Source organism: Plecotus auritus (assembly GCF_963455305.1).
Source record: "Plecotus auritus genome assembly, chromosome: 4".
In the NCBI taxonomy this organism is placed as follows: Eukaryota; Metazoa; Chordata; class Mammalia; order Chiroptera; family Vespertilionidae; genus Plecotus; species Plecotus auritus.
In genome coordinates, this window is record NC_137775.1 from 170,603,290 (window position 1) to 170,630,909 (window position 27,620).

General features: G+C 38.2%; 1 protein-coding gene across 2 annotated transcripts in view; it reads right to left on the reverse strand.

The window, feature by feature from the left end:
• THSD7A (thrombospondin type 1 domain containing 7A) overlaps window positions 1-27,620 on the reverse strand; it is a 313,292-nt gene that overhangs the window by 153,875 nt on the left and 131,797 nt on the right. For both annotated transcript variants that reach the window (XM_080663644.1, XM_080663643.1), the window contains exons 3-4: window positions 3,579-3,827; window positions 65-246 (exon numbers count right to left, since the gene is read on the reverse strand). In XM_080663644.1, the coding sequence (XP_080519770.1) occupies window positions 65-246; window positions 3,579-3,827 (431 nt within the window). The remainder of the gene's footprint in view (window positions 1-64; window positions 247-3,578; window positions 3,828-27,620) is intronic.

Consider the following 27,620-nt stretch of genomic DNA (forward strand, 5'->3'; position numbering starts at 1 on the left):
ATGTTCCTGCAGCACCCCATGCTCGGTCTCCACGCGTGATCCTTGAGAAGAAGACACAGCTTACCTTCTTTGTCCTTGTGGGTCTTTAAGTGCGAGAGGAGGTTTTCATTGGTCTGCACGCAGTACACCTCTCGGGTCTGGACCCCTCCTCCACAGAGGGCCGTCTGGTTGCCTCGCCTCTTGTCCTGCTGGCTCAGCAAAGGGTCCACACGGCACTCAGTCCACTCTGTGGCTCTCCAGCCATACCTGAATAAAGAAAACGCCATTAGTGGCAGCTGTGTTTATTGAAAAAACTCTGCTCTGCTCATTATTTTTTCTTAAAAAAGTAATTCAAAAAACACCTTCCCCTTGAAGCAATCATAAACTACCATATCTCCAGTGCAGATTCAGATTCAATCTCTTCTCCTTTATCCTCAACAGTGCTCCAGTTAAGGAGGAGTTTAATTTAGGATGATCCTGTTTTAATTGCAATCACTGGAAGTTGCTTATAAATATTTTATTACAAGAGAGCATAATGCTGAAAACATGAAATTTTATGTTAAGTTAAACTCAGGCTTGCTCTTTTTCAATACTTATAAACAAAGGGGGGCTGAATCTAAGAATGAAAAACATTCCAAGTGATGATCAACCAAACATTTATTTTGCCTTTAATAAAATGCATGAACATTGCTTCTTCATACTAGATCTAAATTATAATTGTGCTTTAGGATTAAAAAAATGTAACAACAATTTGGCGGTTTCTCTTCATTGTCAAGAATGAGTGCTTTTGCCCTAGCCAGTTTTGTTCAGTGGGTAGAGCGTTGACCTGTGGACTGAAGGGTCAGGGTTCGATTCTAGTCAAGGGCACACACCTCAGTTGTGGGCTAGATCCCTGGCACTGGTTGGGGCACAGGAGGGAGGCAACCAATAAATGAGTCTCTGTCTGTCTCTCCCTCTCCTTCTCCCTCCACTCTCTCTAAAAACCAATGGAAAAGGGGGGGGGGTCAATTGGGTAAAAAGGAGACATATGTAATACTTTAAACAATAAAAATAAATAAGTAAATAAATAAATTAATTAATTAAACAAAAACTAATGGAAAAATATCCTCGGGTGAGGATTACCAACAACAAAAAAAGAATGAGTATTTTTCTGTAGCACTGAGCTTCCCTGATGAGTGCTGATAAATGATGAAAAGAGCTGACGTTTCTAATCAGTGGATCACAGGAAAGACAATCTGTGATTCTAAATTAAAGCTCCAATCAAGATTATGATGTGGAAAAAATGTCAGGAGCTTGTCAGCCCAGCACACCCTTTAAGGAGATAGTCAGGGAACCATTTCCTGATGCCAATGAAGATAGGAAGTGGTGGCATTTCTCCACCTCAAGGAAAATGGATAGTCTAAAAACACAAAGAAAATGGCTCATGTAGCACTTTGTGTCACTGTAACCAAGATGCTTCCCTACTAATCAGATTAACAGCCAGCATAGGTACAAATGGATGTGCTAATGCTCATCTCGATTAGAAGGAGAGATTAAATGGGCTCTCAGATGTCTGATCTCGATGCTCTGCTTTGTCAATGGGAAAGTTCATGACAGGAGAGCTGACTTTTGTGACCCTTTTTCATTTTTATAAGTGAGGGTTCATGGTTTAACAGAGGTGCATGACAGGGGCATCAAGCAATAACACTCTTGACACATGTTTATAAAGGAAGTACAGCATTCAGGTTAATTCTAAAAACATGGATAATTGATGCCTTGGGCAAAGTGTAGCAGGTGGCAGGCAGGGGTGTGAGAAAAGTAAAACCAAACAAATCATTCATCTGGGGAGTGAAATGAACACTTTGTATTTTTATAGAATGCAGTCTCAATTTAGGTCACCTAAGGAGTCATACGAAAGGAATAAATTTTCAATCATGTAAATTGGTGTCTGGCCGGCATGGTCAGTGGTTGAATGTCAACCTATGAACCAGAAGGTCATGGTTCGATTCCCATTCGGGGCACATGCCTGGGTTGCAGGCTTCGTCCCTAGTGGGGATGTGTGCAGGAGGCAGCCAACCCATGGTTCTCTCTCATCACTCTCCTTTCCTCTCTGAAATCAATGGGGTGGGGGTGGGGGAGTAAATTGGTGACACATTCTAAAAATGCTATTCTCCCAAAAGCGGGGGGTGGGGGGGTTAAAGAGACTTAGAATGTATATTTATTTTGTTAATGGTGCTTGAATATCTGAGAAGAGGAAGAATACTCTGGCTGGAGATCCAGGCAAATTCCTGGAGTCTATTATGTGAAGAGGAGCATAGGCGTCAGAGGAGACAGGCAGGAAGCTGGGGTTTCCAGTCACTTGTTACATCAGGGGAGAAGGGAGGATTCCAGAGTGCTGCAGAATTGAGATCTCATACAAACCATCACTACCCTTGTTAGTGTTATTCTTGTTAGAAGCAGGAGTAGGAGTAGTATTTTCCTCCTCCCTGGTTCAGGAAGTTCATGTTCTTTAAATGTTTGCAATATTCCAGAGGAAAACCTAATGAAGCTTATATATATCTATTGAGAAACTAAGATTCTCCAAGTTGTTTTTTATAAATATTCTAAGTAGTCTATATTCAGACTAAGCTGAAATGTATTTATTGTGAAGATGATGTACAGTAATGTCTTGGAAATCGTATTTTCAATGACAAAAAGAATAAGGTTATGGTGCCAAATATTTCAGAATTTATCTGAATTCAATGAACATTTATTGGACACTTACTCTGTGTCAGGCCCTGAGTTATATGCATCTCAGTTTAAAAAAAATGAATAGGCACAATCTTTGTCCTCAAGGAGCCTCAAGTCTTATTATTTTGATGTAGTATTTTATTCTATTCAATAGGATTTGTTATATGTAGTACTGAATTTTAATAGGACTTTCTTATTTTACCTTATAGGATTGAGCTTGTATCGCCTGACAACCAAATCCAATCTGTCTTCTACTCTTAAAAGTAAAGTTTTATTGGAACATATCCACACCCGTTTACATATTATCTGTAGTTCCAGAGATAGAGTTGCATCTATTTGGCTCATAAAGCCTAATAAATTTGCACTCTTCCTTTTTAAAAAAAATATATTTTATTGATTTTTTACAGAGAGGAAAGGAGAGGGATAGAGAGCTAGAAACATCAATGAGAGAGAAACATCGATCAGCTGCCTCCTGCACACCTCCTACTGGGGATGTGCCCATAACCAAGGTACATGCCCTTGACCGGAATCGAACCTGGGACCTTTCAGTCCGCAGGCTGACGCTCTATCCACTGAGCCAAACCAGATAGGGCTGCACTCTCCCTCTTTAAAGAAAAAGTTTGCCAATACCTATTATAGAAAATATATAAACAGAGAATTGCTGCTAAAAGTCTAGCCCTCATGGAGATTTGAAAATACAGCTTGCTAATGACACTTTTATTGGGTAAAATCATTTTTTTAGGATAGTGTTTGTAAAGAGATATTTTTCCCCACTTAAAATTTGTAAAAATCACTATTTCTCAACCTACTCTTCAGCTGGAATTAAACAGCTGAACAGACATGCAATTTGGGCAGAGACAGCAGCAGAGGCTGCAGCCTTATTTACTCACGTGGCACAGGGGGCAGCTGCTTCTCCTTGAGACACGCAGGGTTCTATTTCCTCAAGTTCTGGACACTCTTCCTCGCTGCCAATAGGAAACTGCCTGATGATCCGTGTCCTTACACGAGTGCCTTTAGGGGACACCATATCGTGGCACGTTTTTGAACAGGGGCTCCACTCTGACCACTCCGACACCTGGCACTCTTTGGTGATCACACAGGACTGGAAAGTCATTGGCAACTTCTCCTGCTGGCACAATCTGCAAAAGAGCATTGATATTCTCATCACACACACAGGCAGTTATGAACTTGGTCTTCTGTGTTCCACAGTGAAATCAGCCTGGACATTTTTATGTCTATTTGGAGGTGGAATTCTAATTTCATTGAAAATACATCAACATTTATGATGTGTAAAAGCAGTTAGACCCAAAGCTAACGTTTGCATTTCCTCCTATTTTGTAAGAGTTGTTAAACCATTCATGGGAAACAGGAAATAAAGGGACTAAGCAAAATTAGCTGAAACGAAGTTTACCATATTGTTCATTTCACTCATTCCAGATTTGTTTTAATTTAGAGAATGAGAAACCAGGAACTGTTACCATATGATAATTTTCATTCTGCTTAGTGATTTAAATAAACATGCCTGGCCAACTCAATTCAATATGGTTTTAAATAGAAAAAGTAGTTTGCTTAACATTATCATTAATATCATTTGAAACATTAGTTGCCACTTATAATTATAATGCATGTTTATTCAAATAAATCAACTTTTCCAGTTCACACTTTAATACACAGTATACGTATGGATATCTTAATTAAACATACCACAATCATAAGAAATAGAATCCATTTATATCCATATTACTATAGATATATCCAGTAAATATATGTCCAATATATATTTATTGAAAAGTATTTATGTTTGAACTCTAATCTATGCCTTCCTGAATTACAGGAATGTTGGATTTTAAATTGTAATGTCTACATATGAAGATGAAGATGATGTTATGAATGTCCATGACTAAGGGCATATGCACTTGGAGAAGACTCCTGGAATTGAAAGGCCTTGTGTTGATTCTTAGTTGAACTCTTGCCCACTGTCAGTAACCAATAACGCATGTTTATGAGACAGGCAGTCTGTCGCCATGACAGAGCCATTTGTTCCAATGGGAGGATGCACTGATAGCGCTGCTTGTCCTTCAGGTGCTATATTTAACTGTGGTAATCAGCCATACAGAGGCAGGTCCATTTTAATGTGCTAGCTCACATTCAACGCTCTTAATTTTACTGGCATGTGTACAAAAATTGCACTCTTAGGAGACAGCTAGAAGCATCAAAGTCAATTTGTCTGAGTTGAGATGTCTGGGAAGTAGGATGAAGTACAAGTGGTGGTCAAAGGGCCTTGTTGAGTCAGCTCTGTTTTTCTTATAACCACAGAGAGGACTAAAATCCCATTTTTACTCAAATATCATGTACTGGGTATTAACATGCATTAGATATAGCACGAACCATAGAGCAAAACTTCTTCTGTGATAAGCAAGTTTTCACACTTATACTTGTGAGTTTATCCATGAAACCAGGCAAAATAATGTCCGAATGATAACCTCTATATTTCTTTTCTTACAAAATTCTCCCTATTTAATTTCCTCTTGGGAACATGTCCTATCCTTCATGGGATTTAAAATGGACGTACCCAGGATGTATCCAAGAAAGAGAAGAACCCAGTAGGTAGACCCAGAAAGAAGGTTCAGGGTTTGGTAAAGTTCCGGACGACGTCTGTACTTTTAGAAACCATGAGCATGTTAGACGACAAAGGCTAAGGCCACAAGAGGAGCTGAGCGCTCACATCCTGGGGCTCATTCTAGGCTTGCATAATTCACACATGGCCTTACAGTGAACCTTGGTAGGCCCACGAGCACTGTGATATTTATTAACTTCATTTTTTTTATTGTTAGTGAAACTAAATAAGTTCACCAAATCATCCATGGTTGCTAAATTATTCAGCTGCCATTCCCTAACCATTCTCTCCTTCATTCTGGCCATGTAAAACGTTGACGCTATAGAGCTTAGGGGAACTATCTATTCTAGTTCATGATGATTTTCACGAGAACATTACCCTTTGGGAAGTCCAAAGGCATGAGCTGTGCTTGTTGGCTGGTCTGTGGAAGTTGGATGGACCCGCACAATCTCAGACCCCTGGGCTATCCTACTGATTAAGAACCAGTGTTTTCACATTCCCAGGTGATCCATATGCACAATGAAGTTTGAGAACACTGGTCTAGAGCTAACTGCTGACCAGTCAAAAAATATAAAGCCACCCAATAATTACAATTGGCAAATGAATCTTTATCAGCCTTATTTCTTTCAGACAACGGGAACTGACTAAATCATACAAAAAGAAATTTATTATCAGGTATTAGGTGGTTTATACGATAATTGGATAGGCTGGAGGGAAAGGCTTCTAAGCCACACCTCCAGCTTCCAGCCCTCAGAATCACTTCACCATTTCTCTGATCCTGAAAGCTTCTTAGATGGTTACAAGAAGCCACATTTCTGGCACTAACTTCCCCGTTAAATGGGTACTTCTGTCTCTTCCTCTGACTTCAGTTTAAAATCCAGGCCCAGATCTAGCACATTATTGGAGTCTAAATCAGATCCAGAAACCTGGCTGCAAGTAACTTTGCACACTTTGTTGTATGTTCTAGTTTTCTGCCTTTGTAGTACAGGAAATACCACTAGCGCAGGGCTACTCAAAATGTGGTCCATAGATGAGTGCAACTGTTGGTGAGGGGTGTGTAATAAGCTAAGCACAGAACTGAAAGTAAACGCTGAGGCGTTTTTACAGCAATTTGAAGTCTGCAACACTCAAGTGCATGACCAGTGGACATAATTCACTGAATATTATATAGGCCAGTTTTGTTCATGTTGAATTGCACGGTGAGAGGCGTATGGCATGAGCTACGTGCTATACATACACAGTACAACCATGTTGTTGGAGCTGTAGGAAATTAAATAAACACAAAAATAAAAATCAGCCAGAATCTGATCCTTTAACATAGATAGCTTGAGAAGCACCAGACTGGTGGTACTGGATGATGCATGAGCCAGCTAACCTGTGGTAACCCCCAAGCCCAGCTCAATTCCTAGCTTCTCCATGAGGCCTATAGAGTGTGATGAGCTCATATGATTTTTTCATAAATAGAAATCATTTGGGCACTTAAGAACATATTATCTATAAACAGGATCCTTAGCAATCTGTTTTGTTTTTTAGCTCCTACAGAATAAGTCAATAATAAGCTCTTATAATCTTATTGAATTAAAGAACATTTTTTTTTCTTTCTGTAAAGGTACAATCCAATTCAATAACATTATTCATGTTACAGGAAGATTGTTTATATAGAGGATATTACCCTAAACCTTTTCATAATATCAACAAGCACCCCCAAATTTTATATAAATGAACACAATTTGGTGTTCAGAGAAGATTAAATTTTCATTTTGTTTATATAAAGCAAAATATATGTGTGGGCCTGATACTCTGTTATGACAGCATGATCACACATTTTATTTGATTAGGTAGTTTGTTCTAAGAATGAAGGTGGTTGTTTTAATCCTGGTCAGCAAAATATAAGGGTAATGGGGCTTAAACCACATATAGAGTATTACTGTAACTCTAGTGACTATTTCAGAAAAAAAAAAGACATGCTTTTTGAGGTAGAGGCATTTTTTGCATATACTGATACATGACTGATAAGGTACTGAGAGCCATCAGCCAATTGGCAGTCATTTCTATGGTCCCATATCTTATGTGTACATATGAACAGATTTAATGTTAAAATTATATTCAGCGATTAATAAAAGAATATAATGCTCAGATACATTTATGTTTTCCTACTAATCTACTGTTTGCTTTTTCAATGAAAAAAGTGAATGGACCCAGAGGACTGCCCAGTTTTAATGAGTCCCCAATCTGTAGCAAGTTAGAAAACGATGACTCCTGTGCTCAGAGTCAAGAGCCCCCAGACCTTCCCAAGCTGTCACTCTGAGGTTCATGACTCTTACCTGGTGGCGATTACTCTGCCCCATAGCTTTTCTCCCTGGTGAAATCACATTTTCCTAAAAGACCACTAAGGTCCCTTTCTCCAATAAAATTTAAGACTCTTATGTTTTCATAACCTAACCAGTCTAATTTCTTATAGGCTTGTGTTTTCAGATGGAATCTTAAAAAAAACACACAAAAAAACACACACACACACAAAAAAAAAAAAAAAAACACAAAAAAACCTTTCCAAGCTTTAACTACATTCAAGTTGCAGTCCTTTTAAAACACAAATTTAATTTCCCATAAGTTACCATTTATTTATCAATGTAAATGAGCAGTTAACCAATTTTTTGAGCTAATTTCATTCTCTGAGTGTGCCCTTTCCTTCGCAGAATTCAGCAAGTTAGAAGCAATAATTCTTTTGGAAGCAAAATGCATGCACAGTCAAACCACTTAAAAAAAAAAAGGCAGAGGTCTTTCCCCTTGCTTTGATATTTGAAAATCTTTTGTTGAGCTGCCGGGGAACGTTGCCAGATGGTGTCACCTGCCAGCTGGAGTGATCATATGCTCCCTATTACAGCTGAGGGCCACGCTGCCGGTCAACAGCTGAATGTGGGCTATCAGCACGGCACGTATCTAGTAATGGGATAAACTGCTACAGCAATGAGGCCTCCCTGGAAGGGCTGGTGCCTACATTTTCTACCCTTTCTCACAGCAAATGCTTACGTGCAGCTGTTTCCTTATCACCCGTGCTGTTCAGGCAACGGACCAGAATGGAGATTCATGGCACAATCCCAAAGCCACCCGATAGCTTCATGAGACTGGGTAAAATCTACCTGCCGGACTTCTAAAACTGCGTTACGTGGCAGGGATCATTTTGGCAATTCTTTTCATCAAAGACATTTTTTAGCATGAAGAATTTTTTTTGCCTCTGTTTTTAAAACATCAACTAAACAATTAAATAAATAAAAACATAACTACATGGATATTTTAGGGGTTATTTTGGGTTCTGTACCCAATTTCAGTGTGTGTGTGTGTGTGTGTGTGTGTGTGAGAGAGAGAGAGAGAGAGAGAGAGAGAGAGAGAGAGAGAGAGAGAGAGAGAGAGAGAGAGAGAATTTGTGTGTGTGTTGAAGCAGAGGGGGTTCCCAGCACCAACAAGCAATTCTCGGACAATAGCAAGTTGTTCCAGAAATCAATTTGATTCTGACACTCTTGACCCAGAGGTATCATCAGGTTCCACAGGTTAAGGGTTCCGTCCTATCAGACTGCCCACCACACATTTCAGATGCCAGTTGCAAGCCCAGATTGTCACCGGAGCTTCTGACCAACTAGCTATAAATCAGAGGTTCTCATTTCTCTCTCTTTGGGTTCCGTTAATTTGCTAGAGGAGCTCACAGAACTCAGACAAACGTAAGCATTTTACTCACTAAATCACCAGTTTACTAGAAAAGAATATATGTCAGGAACCGCTAGATGGAAACGATGCATCGGACAATGTGTGTACGAAGAGGCTTGTCACTTCTATGGCCTTTCCAGTGGGACACTCCCCCAACCTCCACATGTTCACCAATCCAGAAGCTCTCTAAACCCAGACCTTTTGGGCTTCTGTGGAGGCTTTATTCCATAGTCATGATTGATTAAATGGTCAATTTCTATAAATGTTAGGCACCAAGACAATGGCAAAGACCAGACAAATAAACTTAAAAATTTGAATCTAACTTTCAGCATTAACTTTCTTCTCTGGAAGCCACCTAAATTCTCCCTTAACCTAAACTTTTACTTCCTTAGGCACAGAGAGGACCACTTGATTATTTACTGTCTCTTGTTCATCTCTAATTTCTGCATGTGCGATACTATTTCTCCCCTATTGGACTTTATACTTCAAATCTTGCAGCCTTATTTTATTTATCCATTTGTTTAATTTGCCTCAATACTGGGCAAGGCATAGACAACATACTTTCAATTGATAAATTTCATGATGTAAATAACCAAATAGGAAGAAATCATTGTCAATGTAGCATTGAAGATAGTCAAGGGTATTTTATGAGTAATAAAACTGTAGAAGAGGCTTTAAATTGGAAGACATAAAGAGTTCTTGAGAAATAGTACTTTAAAATATTCTATCCATGAATCAAAAAGTCTTTAATAAACTCTTGAAATATGCAGTCTGTAGGATGAAGAACAGTTTGCTTAGTTCTTTCTACACTTAGAGAAATAGGAAAGCTTCATCATTTAAATGGCGATAACTCTATTTGCCATTCTATAATGCATTCTTAAAGGTTTCAAAAGGCTCAGGGAAGAAATCGAGAGTCAGAAATAGGACTTGAAAATCAACATCTTTAGATAAATTGCAATAAACAGGAAAAATGCAAAGTCCTTAGAGCTATATGGGAATTCATGCTAGAATATTTGTTCAACTTAATGAAAAATTGACCCATTGTTAGCTATTTTTTATCTCATCATTTTTTTCACAATGTTTCAATATACATCTCAAAGTTATTCCCCTTTACTGAAAATTAAATTTCATTGGAAATCTCTTTTGTTGAATTACAAAGCTAGATAGAAGAGGATGCTTAATGGAGATTAATAAAAAGAGAGGGCAGATTCCCTTGTTAAATACCTATTTGACATCTAATAATACATAGGGGGTTTCAAGTTATAAATTGAACTTTGATATAGACTCGTAATAAACACAGATATGAAAGAACCTCACATTTCAACCTACATAGTTGTCAAAACTATGAGAATTTGGAAAGATAAGACACTTTTCTTTTATTGCAGTCTGCTTCAAGTGTTAGGGAAGACCTACCTAAATCAACATTTATTGTGCAATAAAAGAAATCGATCCAATTTCTATTTTAAGCGGAGAAAGATAATGCATTAAATATATGCAGATGGCACTTTTAAATATATAGATTTTCATTTTGGGGTGGGAGGATTGATTACAATATGTTATTTTATTGTGCTACATATTCTATAACTGATTAATAAGGCTATCCTTCAGAGTATATTCATTCTAATATTAATGGGTAACTGTGTATTCAGACAGGAGACCTGTTATATCACTTGAAAAAATAATGACTGTACATTAAATGTTTACAAGGTAATACATATTGTTGATCAATTTCATTAATATTAACAACCATAATCAGTGATTTAATGGTTTTGTAGGCACTGCATTTCACTATTTGCTCAGAATAGCTACTATGCATACTGGATTTATAATCAAATGCAATAAATTCATAGATTTAATAATATTATAATTTACAGGGTTATAAACTTCCTGAACCAAAGCAATATATAAAAACACAGGCGGGTGTTGAAGGTGTTAATCCAGGAAGCACCACTATGACTGAAAGGAATCCAAGATAATACCCTCAACTGACTCCTCAATTTTATAGATGAGGTGACTATGACCCAAAAATGTTATGCAACTTGCCAAATGCATAGAATAGCTGCCACTGGCCCTTTAGCATTTTATGTGCTGCCATCTCAGAACCTAGTGAGAATCCCTGAGTTCTCGATGACAGTACCCCAGCTCCTTGCTATGATATCCTGAATTACTGCCTAAGGGAAAGGTACCAGATTCCTACTCCTGGTGGCTTTAGTGAACAGCACCCACGATGACTCCTGCTCTTCTCCCTCTCCATAACACAGTTTGAGTTACACATGTGACGTGGATCCTACAAGGCTAATACAAAGGTATGCAACTTAAGGATGTGACTGTCCTGAGAAGGAGATAAGCAGTCACAAAGGTGTTTGGTTATTCTTCCCTGATTAGAATAGAGCTTCTGTCTTTAGGGATATTGAGTAATGAGCGGTGTGTAAAGGCATGGGACCTCTCCTGGAGCTGTCACCTGGCGGGAGGTGTAATTCTACCAGCTGTGCTTCTAGGCTTGTCTCCCTGTCTTACCCAGGAATTCTGCACTCTGCCTATTGCCAGTAACAAACTCCTTTCTGTTTTTAAACTAACTGTTGTGGACTCTGTTATTTGCAGATAAGAACACTGACCAGTATACTAATATACTAGTACTAATTTTCTAATAAATTCACTTAAGTCTGTAATTACTGCTTTGGCCAAATATATAGCGTACTCATTTTCTATTATTTATAAATGGCTCTCAGTTGTTGTGTTTTTTTTAAGCTTAATCTCCTCTTCAGCCCAAGGGTATGTATTTTCTTTTGGCTCTCTTTTAGTTGCTAGTTTCTAATTGTAATGTGCAATTATAGTGACTATAGTCCGTTTAAAATAAATGGAAGCACACTGACTTAATCCAGATTTGTCTGCTCTCACACAGTGTATTTTATCCACCACATTATGTAATTTTGACCTCTACGATGCCCTCCATTATTTTAATTACTCTAATGGAGGAAATCCATCCATAAATTAGATACTGTTTATGGTCTCTTCTATTTGTCTTTACTATTTAACATTTTAAAAAATAGTACGCTATTCTTCCGTTTGTTGTACTGTGTACAGAGGGCTCTACGTTTATTTTTTAAAACAGTTCTGTCACTAAGCTGATACTCTATTTAAAATGTTAAATAAAAAATATTTCAATCCCTTAATTTTTATCTGTAATAAAACTTATATAAATAATTAAAAAATATGTAAATCTCTGCACCAATAAAGGCACATTACAAGTCCCAGCAACTTTGCACACATTTGCTACTCCTTCCTTCATAAGTTATCAGTTTTATATTTCTTTGCTTTTAAGAGGCAAATGCATCATCACAACATGTACCTGGAAGTTAGTTCAGCACAGTGTTCTCATTTTACCTTTCTCCTCTCACTAAGTTGGACATATAACAAAATCAAGTCAAGGTAACATATGGGGGGACTCCTGTAATGCACATGTCCTGTAATAACAACACAATCTGATAGTATTGATCCAAGGCTATTCAGAGAGGCAGACCTACAGTTTAGATGCATTCCTTTGTCCTATCCAAGAATGTTGTAAAATTGAAGAAATTTCAATTTTCTCCTCAATTTTTCTCATATTAAAGGGAACCCAGAAAAATGTGGTTCCTAGCAGCACTGCTTAAATTTCTCATTCTTTTACTCAGTTAACCTACAGACACTTCCCCAATACAATCCTACCTCTTCGGTTGCTCTAATTCCTTTTCATAACAGAATACATCCTGGCAGCGTTTTCCTTTTTTTTCCTCAGAGAATAAAGGCAAAAGGAAAAACATTAATAGCAAAAAGAGCAGAAGAAGGTTGTGAATAATCACTGATTATTGATTTTTATTCTCTAACAATAATTCATTTAAATGCTTTTTTTTTTTACGGTAATCATCACCTTACTCTTCAGGGAGACTCAGGAAAAAAAGCATTATTTTTAGAATCTCACAGTGATGGTATACTAGTGCTCTGAAAAATAATTGTAAGTATATGCAGATATATCTAGGCAAGACATTCTATGAACCCAAGATTTCCTCTAGCTAAAAGAAACTTTCTATCTAGACCATAGGACTTTGATCCTTCTTGAACTACTTTATAGAATGATTGACTAGACTTGTGCTCTCACAATTCACCAGCAGCTGACAGAAGAAACGAGTATATGTACAACACACACACACACACACACACACACACACACACGTGTGCACACTGACATAATTTAAAATGTAAATCATGTTTCTTTTTTTCTATTAGCTGCTCAGGTACGTCAGCCTAACTTTTGTTTTTTAAGTGCTATAGTCAAACTTCAAATGTGATTTTAATACTTCACATAATATCCTCTTTTGCCAATTATATGTACATAGATATGTATACATATTTATATATATATATATATATATATATATATATATATATATATATAATTCATGCACTGATTTGTTCATTCATTTTTTTTTATTATAAACCACTTCCAAATCCTTATTGGAAGTAGACAGATTATAATTACATTATATGAATGCTAACAGAGATCTGAAATAGATAAAACACTGTGAGATTTTAAAAATAATGCTTGTGTTTTTCCTTGTTGGCAAATGATACAAGTACTTCACACTATTCAGTATTCTATTTATCACAGATTATCAACAATCGCTAATTTCTTTGCTGTTACATGAAATACCTCTTATTAGATGTCATGGCCTGGTCTAATTAGGAAGTGAGCTAGGATAAAGGAAAATTAACCACAATGTTTTGTTTCAATGCTAACTTACTCTTTAAGTGATAGGCTAGTTAAGAGATCTAGAGTTAATTGAAAATTGCCATTATAAAGAGTCTCTTCAATTAGCTATCAGAGAGGAAGAATATATCACTGTATTTGAAGACCATAGGCCTCACTGCCAACTCTGGGTTCCCATGGGAATTAACAGAACAGGAATTCTAACTAGTAACACTTTGCACTTCCTTAAACAGGATTCAATTTGCATAAATTCTCTAACATAGAATCTCCATTATAAAGCTTCTTCATCTTGAATTATTTTTATAATAAATCTCAGTGTGGAGCACAGAATAAATGTCACATTTTTTAATTATTTGAAGAATTTCTGAAGATAAAAGAGAACTCAAATACTATTTACTGTTACATGACTTGATTTTGATCACAAATTTTCTCCTTCTGTACTAATATTTAAAAATAACTATTTCAGCAAACTTAAATAAATCCCCCAAGAAGAAAAGTGTTGATATAGTTGAAACTGCTTTGTTCATTCAAGTAAAACTATGATGCAAATAAAATAATTAATATAAACACTGGAAAAGATGAAAAAATCTTTTTGTTAATGCTATCACTATTTACTCTGAAAAGTAGTGTAGTTGAGTCGAGACTCTAATAAAATATTTTTTGAATTAAAAAGAGAATTGGCAATGTAAATAGATATAAGCTAAATGCAAAAAAAAAAAAAAAAAATCAATAGTTTTTTACCCTTGTAAAAAGTACCTGGACATAAAAAATGTTAACATCTCTATATTAGCAAGAAAAAAAATCACATAATATGTTTAAGAAAAAAATGCAGCAAGAACTATCCAGAATGGGTATAAAATTATATTATTTTAAAACATAACACACATTACAACTGCAGAAGAAACTGAAAACTATAATACAGTCTTGATGGCCATTTATAGTTACATTTAAATAAAAATGATCCCAGTTAAAATCACAGCATGGTTCCCTCTCACAAGTAAGTACAAAGACCTCCTCATTTGGCCCTGCCAGTGTGGCTCAGTGGTTGAGTGTCAACCCAGGAACCAAGCATGGTTTAATTCCTGGTCAGGGCACACGCCTGAGTTGCAGGATCGATCCCCAATAGGGGACATGCAGGAGGCAAACAATCGATGTTTCTCTCTCATTGATGTTTCTCTCTCTCCATCCCAGTCCCTTTCTCTCTAAAATCAATAAAAACGTATTAAAAAAAAAAACAAAAAAAAAACACACACACACACAAAATAAAGATCTCGTCGTTTGAATAGAAAAAAAAATTTAAAAAAGAGCAGAAAGAAGAGCACTTGCCACTTCAAATATAGCAAAATATAGTATACATTCACTGTAGAAAAATCTGTGGTATTGTACAGGAGAAGACAAATAGGTCAGCCATATAATATAGAGAATCCAGAATTCGATTCTAAAAATTCTAGGCTATGAATAGTTCAAATAAATGAGGAAGATACAAACTGTTTAAAATGGCACCAGATATCCAAAGGAAAGGAAATAAAAAGTGAAGCCCTGGCTTACACATTTACAAAATAAAATCCATAAAGGAACTATGTAAATTTAAACACACAATATAAACCTTGAGAAAATCTAAGAGGCCAAATTTGTAATCTATGTGTAGGAAGGCTACCTTAAACTCAACTGAAAATTCAGAAGCTGTAATAGAAAAAAATACAGGTCTGATATTTTTAAAATTTAAAACTTGTGCTAATTAGTAAATCAATGATAAATCTGAAAAAATTTTGATGAATATTACAAAGATTTAATTACTATAAAATAACATGAGCCATTAAAATTGGTAAGAAAAACACAAACATAAGAGAAATAATACACGTCTTTTGTTCTGCAAATATAAGATGCACGGAAAATGAAACTCAAAGAGCCATGTACAAATGATGACCTTCTCAGGTTTCTACCCAGAGAAATGAAATTTCAAGGAACGATGTGATATGACTTGATATGCATGAGCCTAGCAACAACTAAGAGCTTTTGTTCAGAGAAATGAAAGAAAAATGTTAATGTTGACCACCTTTTTGGAAAGCATTTAGAAATACCTTCTACAATTAAATTTGATCCAGCAATCCCAGACCTGGGAATATGCCCTAGGGAAATCAAAAGATCAATTCACATGGACATATATATGAGAATATTTATTGCAGGTTGGTTCCTGGTAGTCATAACCCGAAATAAAGTTAACCCCCTTCAATAGGGGATTTAAGAAGAATGGATTGGAGTTATTCTGTATAAATTAAAAGTTTCATTTAAGAAAAAATAAGGTGCAGAAAAATGTGCACAGTATAATCCATTTTTTAAAAATTGAGCAAAATAAGTTAGTTGCATAGAACCATGAAACAGACTGACAAATTTCAGAGGGAAGGCGGGGGTAGGAATGAGTTGGGGTGGGGAGAGATTAACTGGGGAACTTATATGCATATATGCATAACCCATGGACACAGACAATAGTGTGGTGAAGGCCTGGGAGGGGCAGGTGCAGGGTGGAGGGGGTCAGTGGGGAAAAAAAATAAAGGGGACATCTGTAATACTTTCAACAATAAAGATAAATTTTTAAAAAAGTTAGTTTCATGTATGCATGTATATGTACAATTAATATGTATAGGTTCATATGACTACAGCTTGTTAACATAACTTATACTTCACAGGAAAATGAATATGTGCTTGATGTGTTAATATAATGCAAGAAAGGGGATAACAAATTTACCATGTATGGCACAATGCAATTTATGTGAAACTATAGGATATAGATACATAACATGATGCATAACCATCAAAATGTTATAAAATGGTTATTTCAGTGTAGTTGAATTCTAGGTGGCTTTTCATTTTTCCTTATATTTTAATATATTGTTCTTGGTTTAAAGATAACCTGTATTACTTATATAAACAGAAAAATAAGTCTATTTCCACTGTGTAAAAAGAGTAATAAAAATAAATATTTCAAAAATAATCTATATATGTGTGTGTGTGTGTGTGTGTGTATATATATATATATGAAAGAGTAATATGCATATTGACCATCACTCCAGACACAAGATGGCCACCCCCATGTGGTCAAAGATGGCTGCCCCCATGTGGACACAAGATGGCCACCACAAGATGGCCTTCAGGGGAGGGCAGTTGTGGGCAGTTAGGGGTGACCAAGCCAGCAGAGGAGGGCAGTTGAAGGGGACCCAGGACTACAGGGAGGGCAGTTGGGGGGACCAGGCCTGCAGGGGAGGACAGTTGAGGGGGACCCAGGACTACAGGGAGGGCAGTTGGGGACCAGGCCTGCAGGGGAGGATAGTTGGGGAGGGACCCAGACCTGCAGGAAATGGCAGTTGGGGGGGACCAGGCCTTCAGGGAAGGGCAGTTGTGGGTGATCAGGCCAGCAGGGAGGGCACTTAGGGGTGACCAGGCCAGCAAGGGAGGGCAGTTGTGAGGGGACCAGGCCTGCAGAGGAGAGCAGTTGGGGGAGGACCAGGCCTGGAGGGGAGGGCAGTTGGGGGAGGACCAGGCCTGGAGGGGAGGGCAGTTATGGGTGACCAGGCCAGCAGGGGAGGGCAGTTGGAGGCGACCAGGCCTGCAGGGGAGGACAGTTAGGGGTGACCAGACTAGCAGGGGAGGGCAGTTAGGGGTGACCAGGCCAACAAGGGAGGGCAGTTAGGGGCAATCGGGCCGGCTGGGGAGCAGTTAGGCGTCAATCAGGCTGGCAGGGGAGTGGTTAGGGGGTGATCAGGCTGGCAGGCGTAAGTGGTTAGGGGCAATCAGGCAGAGGCAGATAAGCGGTTAGGAGCCAGCAGTCCTGGATTGTGAGAGGGATGTCCAACTGCCCATTTAGGCCCAATCCCAGTGATCGGACATCCCTCAAGGGGTCCCAGATTGGAGAGGGTGCAAGCTGGGCTGAGGGACACCACCCCCACCCCCCCGTGCACAAATTTCATGCACCGGGCTTATCGCAGCTGGTGCTGCCAAGACCCCATGGCACAAAATATGGCCCACAGCCCAGCCCGGAAATGGTGGCTGTGGGTGCCAGGAAATGATGTCATGTAGCAATGCCCAGCTTCCTCTCCCTAGCGACTAGCATCCTTGGAGTTTCTTCAGCCTAGGAACCCAACTTGCTTTATAGCCAGGTGCAAACATTTTACACTTTAACCAACTGTTTGTGAAGCATTTTCCTGTGCCTCATCTCATTTGATCCTCATAGAAGTCCTGGAGTAGGTAGATAGGAGACCAGGTGAAATCCTATTTTCTTTTCATTAGCAAAATGTGAATAGCGATATTAAAGTATTTCTTCTAATAAATTTCCTTCAATGTGCATGAATCTATGCACTGGGACACTAGTTACATTATATAATATTTACATGCAAGCTACAGGATACAAGGGAGGAAATATCATCAGGAAACTAAAAAAAATAAACTAGTTTCATTTATTGTTACTAAAATATATTGGATTTTCAAAGCTTTCAGATATAAATTTTCATGTACTTTTATAATATTGACTAGAGGCTCAGTGCATGAATTCGTGCATGGGTGGGGTCCCTCGGCCCGGCTGGTGATCCGGACCGATAGAGACTGGCCGGCTGCAGGGAGGGACCACAGGAAGTTGGCTGGCCTTGGGAGGTTGGCTGTGGGAGCACACTAACCACCAGGGGGCAGCTCCTGCATTGAGCGTCTGTCCCCTGGTGGTCAGTGAGCATCATAGCTACCAGCCGGTCGCCCAGTCGTCTGGCCCTAACAGTTGCTTAGGCTTTTATATATATAGATTACTACAAATGCTCACAAGTGATTCAACTATAATTTTGCAATTATATCTATTCATAAACAACTATGTTTCAGAGATAAATTTTGATATAATTATGAGTACTATGAAGACTTTTCATTTAAAATAGCCATATGAATAAAGAACAATTGCTTTCATTTCTGTACTTTTCGGATGATAAGCAATATAGAAAAAGGCACAAAAACATGAATATCAAGTGATCTTCATATGGGAGTCAGTTTAAATATTTGATTTTCCATAACTATAAAACTGATATTTAACTAGGTTTTTTCCTAGAATAATGTGACTACTTTATAATTATCCTATGTGTGCATATCTCACATCATTTCCACCATGGTATAAGTGGAAGTTGCTGATACACACCCCCCTATCAGGTACTGCTCATCTCTAACCTAGAATAAGGCTCTAGTCTGGTCTCATACTTCCGGGACATCCAGTTACCTCTCTCTGGTAATGTCAAACCATGGGGTTGCCGAACATCTGATCAATTATGTGATAGTTTTTCTCAATAAAAATTAGTTAAGCCTAACAATTCTGTTCTTACTTTATGCCTCCCTTCTACAAATATCTAAAAGTTGTAATTCCAATTAAAGCTCAATAATAATTTTCTTAATCTAAATATATTGAATATTAGTACTTTTAAAGCATTTTTAGAAGTCTAAAATAGTTTTACCTATATTGCCTTTTAAATTATTTTCTGAACAAAATTCACCAGAACTATTTAAATTTGAAATCAATGATATACCTATGACACTGGAGTTACTGTCCTACATTAGTTTATTTAATTTATATGCAGAAGTACTATCATGCATCTGTATACAAATGAAAATATAAATATCAGATTTACAAGATTACCAACTCTAAAAATTGACATTGCCGATACAATCCTTTCTAATAGAGATGATCAGTGCATAATAATACAGGACAACTGCCCCCACTCCCAATTCATTCTCCGCTTCACTAGTTCCTCTGGCTCCCCTGGGCTCCAGACTGTCAGCTTCATAATGAAAGTAGGAGGTAATATGAAATTATGCAAAATTATGTCACCAGTGCACTCTTCCCAAGGAACTCCACAAATCACTTCAATAATATTTTCTTTTCAAATTGATTTATTTCACAACACCTTGCTTTGGTTGTTCAAATGCAAACAGTTTCAAAAATCCAATTTGCAAGTCTAAAATTAAGATGGAACATCAGAGCACATACATCACTCATGATGATTTCACAGTGTTTCCTAGTCTTTGACAGTTATCAAAATTAACATTACATGACATGATCCATTATGTTTCTCTCAACACTGCATTATCCAAATATGACAAATTCAATTAAAAATAGTTTTCATTCATTTCAACCCTTGTATGTATTTCATTTAGCTCCTCTCTACACTTTTCTTTCTTTCTGTCAAGATATCTTATAAACTTCATGTTTCTATTTATGACAGCCCTTTAATAAAATTTTTTTCGTAATTTCTAACACAATTCTTACTTTTCTATTTTTATTTTTTAATTACAAATTTGGTTTACCTTATTTTCCTTTATTTAATTTATCCTCTTTATTATATAAAAATACTCCACATAGACCTGAACTAAGTCAGAAAATTCTGTCTTTATGGAGGGGTGGCTATAGACATAAACCCTTGGCCGTTAAAGATACAAATGTACAACCAAAGTCTTTTTGTATCCAGCTTTATTCTGAATGCAGTGTCTTACAAGTTAAGAAACAATTAAGGATGAGATAATTAAGAAATACTGAGTCGCCCAGCCAGCGTGGCTCAGTGGTTGAGCGTCGACCTATGAACCAGGAGGTCATGGTTTGATTCCTGGTCAGGGCACATGCCTGGGTTGTAGGTTCAATCCCCAGTAGGGGGAGTGCAGGAGGCAGCCGATCAATGATTCTCTCTCATCATTGATGTTTCTCTCTCTCCCTTTCCCTTCATCTCTGAAATCAATAAAAAATCTTTTTTTTTTTAAGAGGATCTCTTTCACATTCCGTTCTCTTCCTTTTTTGAAGGGTAAATAAAACCTGGGGAGTGCAGAGTCTGGGGAGCATACCTAATTATAAGGATCAAAGTAATATACGTTGCTTAGCAAAAAGTAGAAGACAACCTTAGTTGTCAATCATCCTGGAAGGTATCAACAGGCACAGCCAGGGATCTGCTTCAGTGGTCTGGTGTGATCCTAGAGTCTCCTTGGCTCTGGTCTATTGAGGAACTGGGACCCCAAATAAAGTGGGCACATTTAAAGTCTATATATTGTTTGAGGAGCATTAAATAATTGACCACCAAAATAAAAAAGGCAACATCTTTCCCTCTTTCTACTACTTATCAGTGTTCCATTTTAGCTAACCCAGCCATCCTAGCATTTTGTCCCTCATTTATCAGAGTTTTGGAAATTGGAGGCTAATACCAGGCAGACAACAGAAGACACAAACTGTTGAGTAGAAATTGTCAATATTGAATTTGCTCTTAACTTGAACCTGTATTGTGCGTTTGACCTCAGAATCCCCAGGGCTTAGGATCCAGGCATTCCTTGTCCTATTCTTGGATTATAAAGATGATCTCCAGCCGTGGGCAAACTACGACCCGCGGGCCAGATCCGGCTGTTCTATCCAGTTCTCTTGCTCTCCCCTCTGCTCCTTTACTTTGAATTTATATTAGTTCACACAAACACTCCATCCATGCTTTTGTTCCGGCCCTCCGGTTCAGTTTAAGAACCCATTGTGGCCCTCGAGTCAAAAAGTTTGCCCACCCCTGAAAGCCCTGGCTGCCCAAACGCTAAGATTTGGGGCCTCCCATCCATTCTGATGCCATTCCTATGCATGAACATATAATTCTGTCTCTGCTTATTGGAAAAAAACCCAAATTTCTCTGCCATACTATTAAGGTCATCAGGCGTCCATGCTAAAGTTATTTACTACTATTTACATGCTCCTTTAATTAGAGTCCTACAAGTTCTTCACTAAAGATAATCTGCCCATTCCTACTTCTCAGAGTTTTAAAAAATCATGATTGACTTGGAATGCAAACTTCTCCCATCACATCACACATAGGTAAATACAAGCCATTTTGGGGAACTTGGTAAAATTCTATGACCTTAGCAAATTTCTCTAGTCAATACAGATGCAGATTTCTCTTGAAAACTTTAGTCATTTAATCTTAGATTTATCTGTTCATTAAGCATTTTTCACCAACCATGAAGTATATCATATACAACCCATTAAAGACACAAAATAGCCCTAGCCGGTTTTGCTCAGTGGATAGAGCGTTGGCCTGCGGACTGAAAGGTCCCGGGTTCGATTCCGGTGAAGGGCACATGTTGGGGTTGTGGGCTCGATCCCCAGTAGGGGGCGTGCAGGAGGCAGCCAATCAATGATTCTCTCTCATCATTGATGTTTCTATCTCTCTCTCCCTCTTCCTTCCTCTCTGAAATCAATAAAAATATATTTTAAAAAAAAAGACACAAAATATCTGGGTCTGTATAAAGTTACAATAATTTAAAGTAATTTTACTTATTATTTATTTTCTTCACTTTTTATTTTTCTCTCCTTGTCTCTCATGCGTAAAATTAAAGATATCAAGTGAAGGAACAAGGATTTACACATAGCTGTAACTATATGGCATCTTCTGTATTTTTGTTTACCTATTGCTTTTTTTTTTTTTTTTTCACTATATGGGATCCTTGGTAGAGTAGAACCTGCCAGAGAATTATATTTTTTATAAAAACTCTTTGAAAACTAAAATGTGTCAGTATACCATATCTCATATGAAACTCAAAAGTATATAAATTTCAAGCAATTGAAAATAATTTATGACAAATTCATAGTTATTAATCTCGAGTTAGGATATATATGTGTGTGTGTATACCTTTTACTATTTTATTCTTATTCATCTATTAATAGAAAAACTATATATTAGTGGTCTGGCTTATATCTCTAAGTAGTCTTTTGAAAACATTTTTTTAAACCACAGAGAAGAATTATCAGTGGTCATAATTGATTTTTCTTCATAAAAAACCTGCTTTGTTTGTTCCAACACTCTATACTGTGCATGACTATGCCAACATTCCAAGATCTTTGCAATACAATGGCTTCTTGTATTAAGCACCACCCAGTTATTTTGTTCATTTACAATTCAGCTGCTGGTAAATACTAGCTAAAAAAATTTTCCATGATCACATCCTTTTAAAATCTAGTATTGATGACCACATATTTGTACTAAATAGAGAATAAACTACCTGTCAAAGAAACTTTTGGGGAAAAGCTAAGTAATTGCTCTATAATAAAGTTATACAAGATTAGAAAAATGATATACGATTAGAGAAAAACTGATACAAGATTAGAGAGAAAAAAAGGTGGAAGTGTGAGTAGAGGCCTAAAATAATGCTCAATGATGTACAACAATTTTAAGAAGATAAAATACAGGCCTGAAATACAGATTCAAAGAGTGAACATATTCTTGACTGTGTTACACAAACAGGGCATGAATGATTTATTAAATCCCTATGCTATGTGGATTTTTTTCCTTTTAACATTACTTCCTCCCATTTAAACCTTTCTGGTTATATTCCAGTCAGAGGGAGACTCAGTACCACCCACCTAAAGCTAGCACAATTCCAGCAAATAAATGAAAACAATGGGTGAGATCACTGTTCCTGACAAAGAGATGTAAGGTCACTGCCCCAATCCCTGGCCAGGCTGTTCCAGGAAGTGCCAGCTCAAGGAAGTTTCCCAAGGAATCTTGTTCTCACACCAGTTCAAGAAAGAAAGCTAAACTTAGAACAATCAAATGGGAGATTCTAATAAAGCTCTTAATAAAAGCAAGGGAATTGGAATGGACTTTTAAAGTTCATGTGAGGGAAGATTAGGCAGTGATATCTACAATGTGGCTTAAGGTTAAATCCCAGACTTAAATTCTTTCCTTTCACTTAAACATGTTTTAAATGCTACCTAAGAGCTCCCTTTTGTTCAACTGTCCCATGATAGGATCATCATTTAGACTAAAAAACTCCTGAGAGGTGATAGAGAGAAGTGTAGGAAAGAAGATATTGTAGGCATGATGAGACAGTCACACCATTAGGATATGGGAAGTGACCCTGGTATCATGCTGACACTTCTGAATTTGTTATGTTTATAGGTATACTAGAGGCCCGGTGCACGAAATTTGTGTATGGGGGGTGTGTCCCTCAGCCCAGCCTGCACCCTCTCCAATCTGGGACCCCTCGAGGGATGTCCGACTGCCCGTTTAGGCCCAATCCTAAACAGGCAGTCGGACATCCCTATCACAATCCAGGACTGCTGGCTCCCAACTGCTTGCCTGCCTGCCTTCCTGATTGCCCCTAAACACTTCTGCTGCCAGCCTAATCACCCCCTAACCACTCCCCTGACAGCCTGATTGATGCCTAACTGTTCCCATGCCAGCCTGATTGCCCCTAACTGCCCTCCCCTGCATGCCTGGTCACCCCTAACTGCCCTCCCCTGCAGGCTTGATTGCCCTCCAACTGCCCTCCCTTGCAGGCTTGGTCCCTCCCAACTGCCCTCTCCTGCTGGCCATCTTGTGGAGGCCATCTTGTGTCCACATGGGGGCAGCCATCCTGTGTGTTGGAGTGATAGTCAATCTGCATATTACTCTTTTATTAGATAGGATAGAAGCCTGGTGCACGGGTGGGGGCCAGCTGGTTTGCCCTGAAGGGTGTCCCAGATCAGGGTGGGGGTTCCCTTGGGGCATGGGGCAGCCTGGGCGAGGGGCCTGTGGTGGTTTGCAGGATGGCCATGCCCCCCAGCGACCCAAGTGGAGGCCCTGGTATCTGGGATTTATTTATCTTCTATAATTGAAACTTTGTAGCCTTGAGCGGAGCCAAGCCTCCTGCTTGCTCTGTGGCTGCAGCCATTTTTGTTGGGATTTATTTTTCTTATATAATTGAAACTTTGTAGCCTTGAGTGGAGACCAAGGCCAGCCAGGGCTGTGGAAGCTTGGCTTCATCCATCGCCGGGGTCAACTCAAGCCTCCTGCTCTCTCCAGCTCTGTGGCTGCCGCCATTTTTGTTGGGATTTATTTATCTTCTATAATTGGAACTTTGTAGCCTTGAGTGGAGGCCTGGGCCCACCAGGGTGTGTGGAGAGCTTGGCTTTCTCCATTGCCGGGGAAACCCAAGCCTCCTGCTTGCTCAGTGGCTGCAGCCATCTTGGTTGGGTTAATTTGCATACTTGCTCCTGATTGGCTGGTGGGCGTGGCTTGTGGGTGTAGCAGAGTGATGGTTAATTTGCATGTTACTCTTTTATTAGATAGGATAGTGACAATATTAGCTTTTAGTCCACCATCATCAATGCCAACTAAGTAATCCTCCTGTATAATAAAAGGCTAATATGCAAATAGACCAAACAGTGGAACAACGGGTTGCTATAATGTGCACTGTGCACTGACCACCAGGGGGCAGATGCTCAACACAGAAGCTGCCCCCTGGTGGTCAGTGAGCTCCCACAGGGGGAACACTGCTCAGCCAGAGGCCGGGCTCACAGCTGGCAAGCGCGGCGGCCGTAGCGGGAGCCTCTCCCGCCTCCACTGCAGTGCTACGGAGCAGTGAGCCGAGTGGTAAGGAGCAGTGAGCAGATGGGCGGTAAGGAGCGAGGGGTCCTGGACTGTGAAAGGGTGCAGGCCGGGCTGAGGGGGACCCCCCCTCCCCGCAGTACACGAATTTTGTGCACCAGGCCTCTAGTAGTAATTATAAAATAGCTTAGTGGCTTCAAGATGTAAAAACAGGAGGAATAGATAAAATAATGATGTTTGTAAATGGACCAAAGATTATACTAATTAAAATAATGCTCAGAAACTATTGGAGTACATTTATAATATTAAGAATTATATATTTTCTAATTTCTATAAAGAATTTTTTATTAAACTATGAAACAGAATTTGTTTAGTATTAACAAGGCACAATAATACTGAAATATCTTCTCAGTGCTATCTCCTGACAGGAACCAGTGTCTATATTCTACATTCTATATATTCTACATTCTCTTAGTTGAATGAGCTAAAAATAACTACCATCAATAATATACTTTTTCATGGATAGTTTGTGTTAAGATTTTAGCTAATGATAACATGAATCCATGTGATTAGCAAAATATTTCCTTATTTCTTTATCTTATACTTAGTTTAATTGCTATGATTTTAGTAATGTATATAGCATACTTTTATAATAGTGTGTGAATTTAATTTTAAAATAAGTAATATATATATTGGGATGCGCTCAAAACACTGTTTCTATAAATGTGGAGATGACTGACTCACAAGGTATAAAGTCCAAAAATTTAAGCTGGTCTCTAAGATTTCCCTGGCTTTTCTTGTCTAGTTTCTCATCCCTTTATAACATAATCTTTATATTATGATAAAAAGGGATGAGGAGCGGCCATTATTTTAGGCCTCTACTCACACTTTTCCCGCCTCTAATCTTATATCATATTAATAATCCACATACATCATATCCTTGCACAGTGAACCATTACTGATGCATATCTTGGTGCCATTATACTTACTGTTCTCATATTTTTCCTCCACCACCCTCCTCTATCTTTTGCATACCTACCCGTCCTTAACTTTACCAGTATTTCCTGTCTAAAGCTATTCCTTATCCTTTCAACTTCTGTTTAGGACGAACTCTCTAACTCAACTGTCACTTGCATGCACTCTGTCTATATATACAGATGTAAGGTAAGACTTCTGTTTTCATATTGCTTTTTGTGTCATTCTTTCCATAGCAAAGGATAGTTCCACGTTGTTCTTGTTTTTGTCTATTGATTCCAGCACCCAGAATGTCTCCATGTCTGTACTTTGTTGAATAAAAAAGTAAATTGATAAACATTAAGTTAATTAATTAACTAATAAGTAAACCAGCAACAACACAGAAGTAGTTCTCTTGCTCTAACATTGTACTGTACTATGTATCAGTTACATCCAGCAGGGTTAGCAGAATACAAGTTGTAAACTCTTATGGGCTAAATCAGAAGAGTTTAATAAAAGGATTATTAAAAGTGTCGCAGTGTTAAGAAAAATCGTCAAGAGATAGTGACGCACCCAGGGACTAGCAACTCTGGCAAGATGATCATCCCAAGGTAATAAAAGAGCCGAGGGGAAGGATTCACCAGAACCTGAGAGGGACGTACTAGTAGACAGAGCTTCAGGACAAAACCAAAAATAGCAGCCACGGCTGATCCAAGAAGACAGGACTAAATACTCCAACTTCCCCTTCTTCCCACCTTCACATACATGGCTGCTGCCTCCCATGGGTGGAATCCAATCAGAAGAGAACTAGGAAGCCTATTAATGTTATTATTATTATTAATTGTCATTGATTAGTTATGCTCAAAGATCAGCCTCTGGGCACATAAGCAGAATCTGAAAGAGGTTAGGAGTGGCTCTCAAGGGCAAAGTGCCCGTCAGCTCTACATTTTGAGAGAAGTTAAGGTTCTCTCGTTAGCCATATACCATTGACAAAGGACTGTGGGCATCTTGACGCCATTTCTTTAGTCAAATGTGGCCAGCGAGCAGCGGAGGCAGGCTTGTGAGAAATGATGATGGGTACCTTGGCAGGTAAATTGACACTTTGGGTATCACAGAAAGTTCTTTAATCTAAAAGCCTACTATTTATGCATGAGAAGTAGTAATGTCCTAAATGGATTCTGAATAACCTAAAAGTAGTCAGCATTACTTTAAATAGTGGGCAATTTACTCCCTTCTTTTTGCAGTTTTACTATTCACAAAGTCATAATGTGGGAATGAGCCCTCAGGATCACATGGCACATCCAGTGAGTAAAACCTTGCAGTTACTTTCAAGACTACTGAGAGCTGTCTTCTTCCATATTCACTATGTATAAATTTGTCTCCATGTTCTACTCTAAACTGGTTTGTGCAACATGTGAAAAACTAATTAACTTTCTACCATGAAAGATATATAGGATTTTATATCCACAACTTTAGCTTTGGTTTTTGTTCAGGATTCATTAGAATCACAAAAATTGGAAGCTTTTAGAGATTTTTCAACTCCATCCTTCTCTTGAACATCACTATTCAT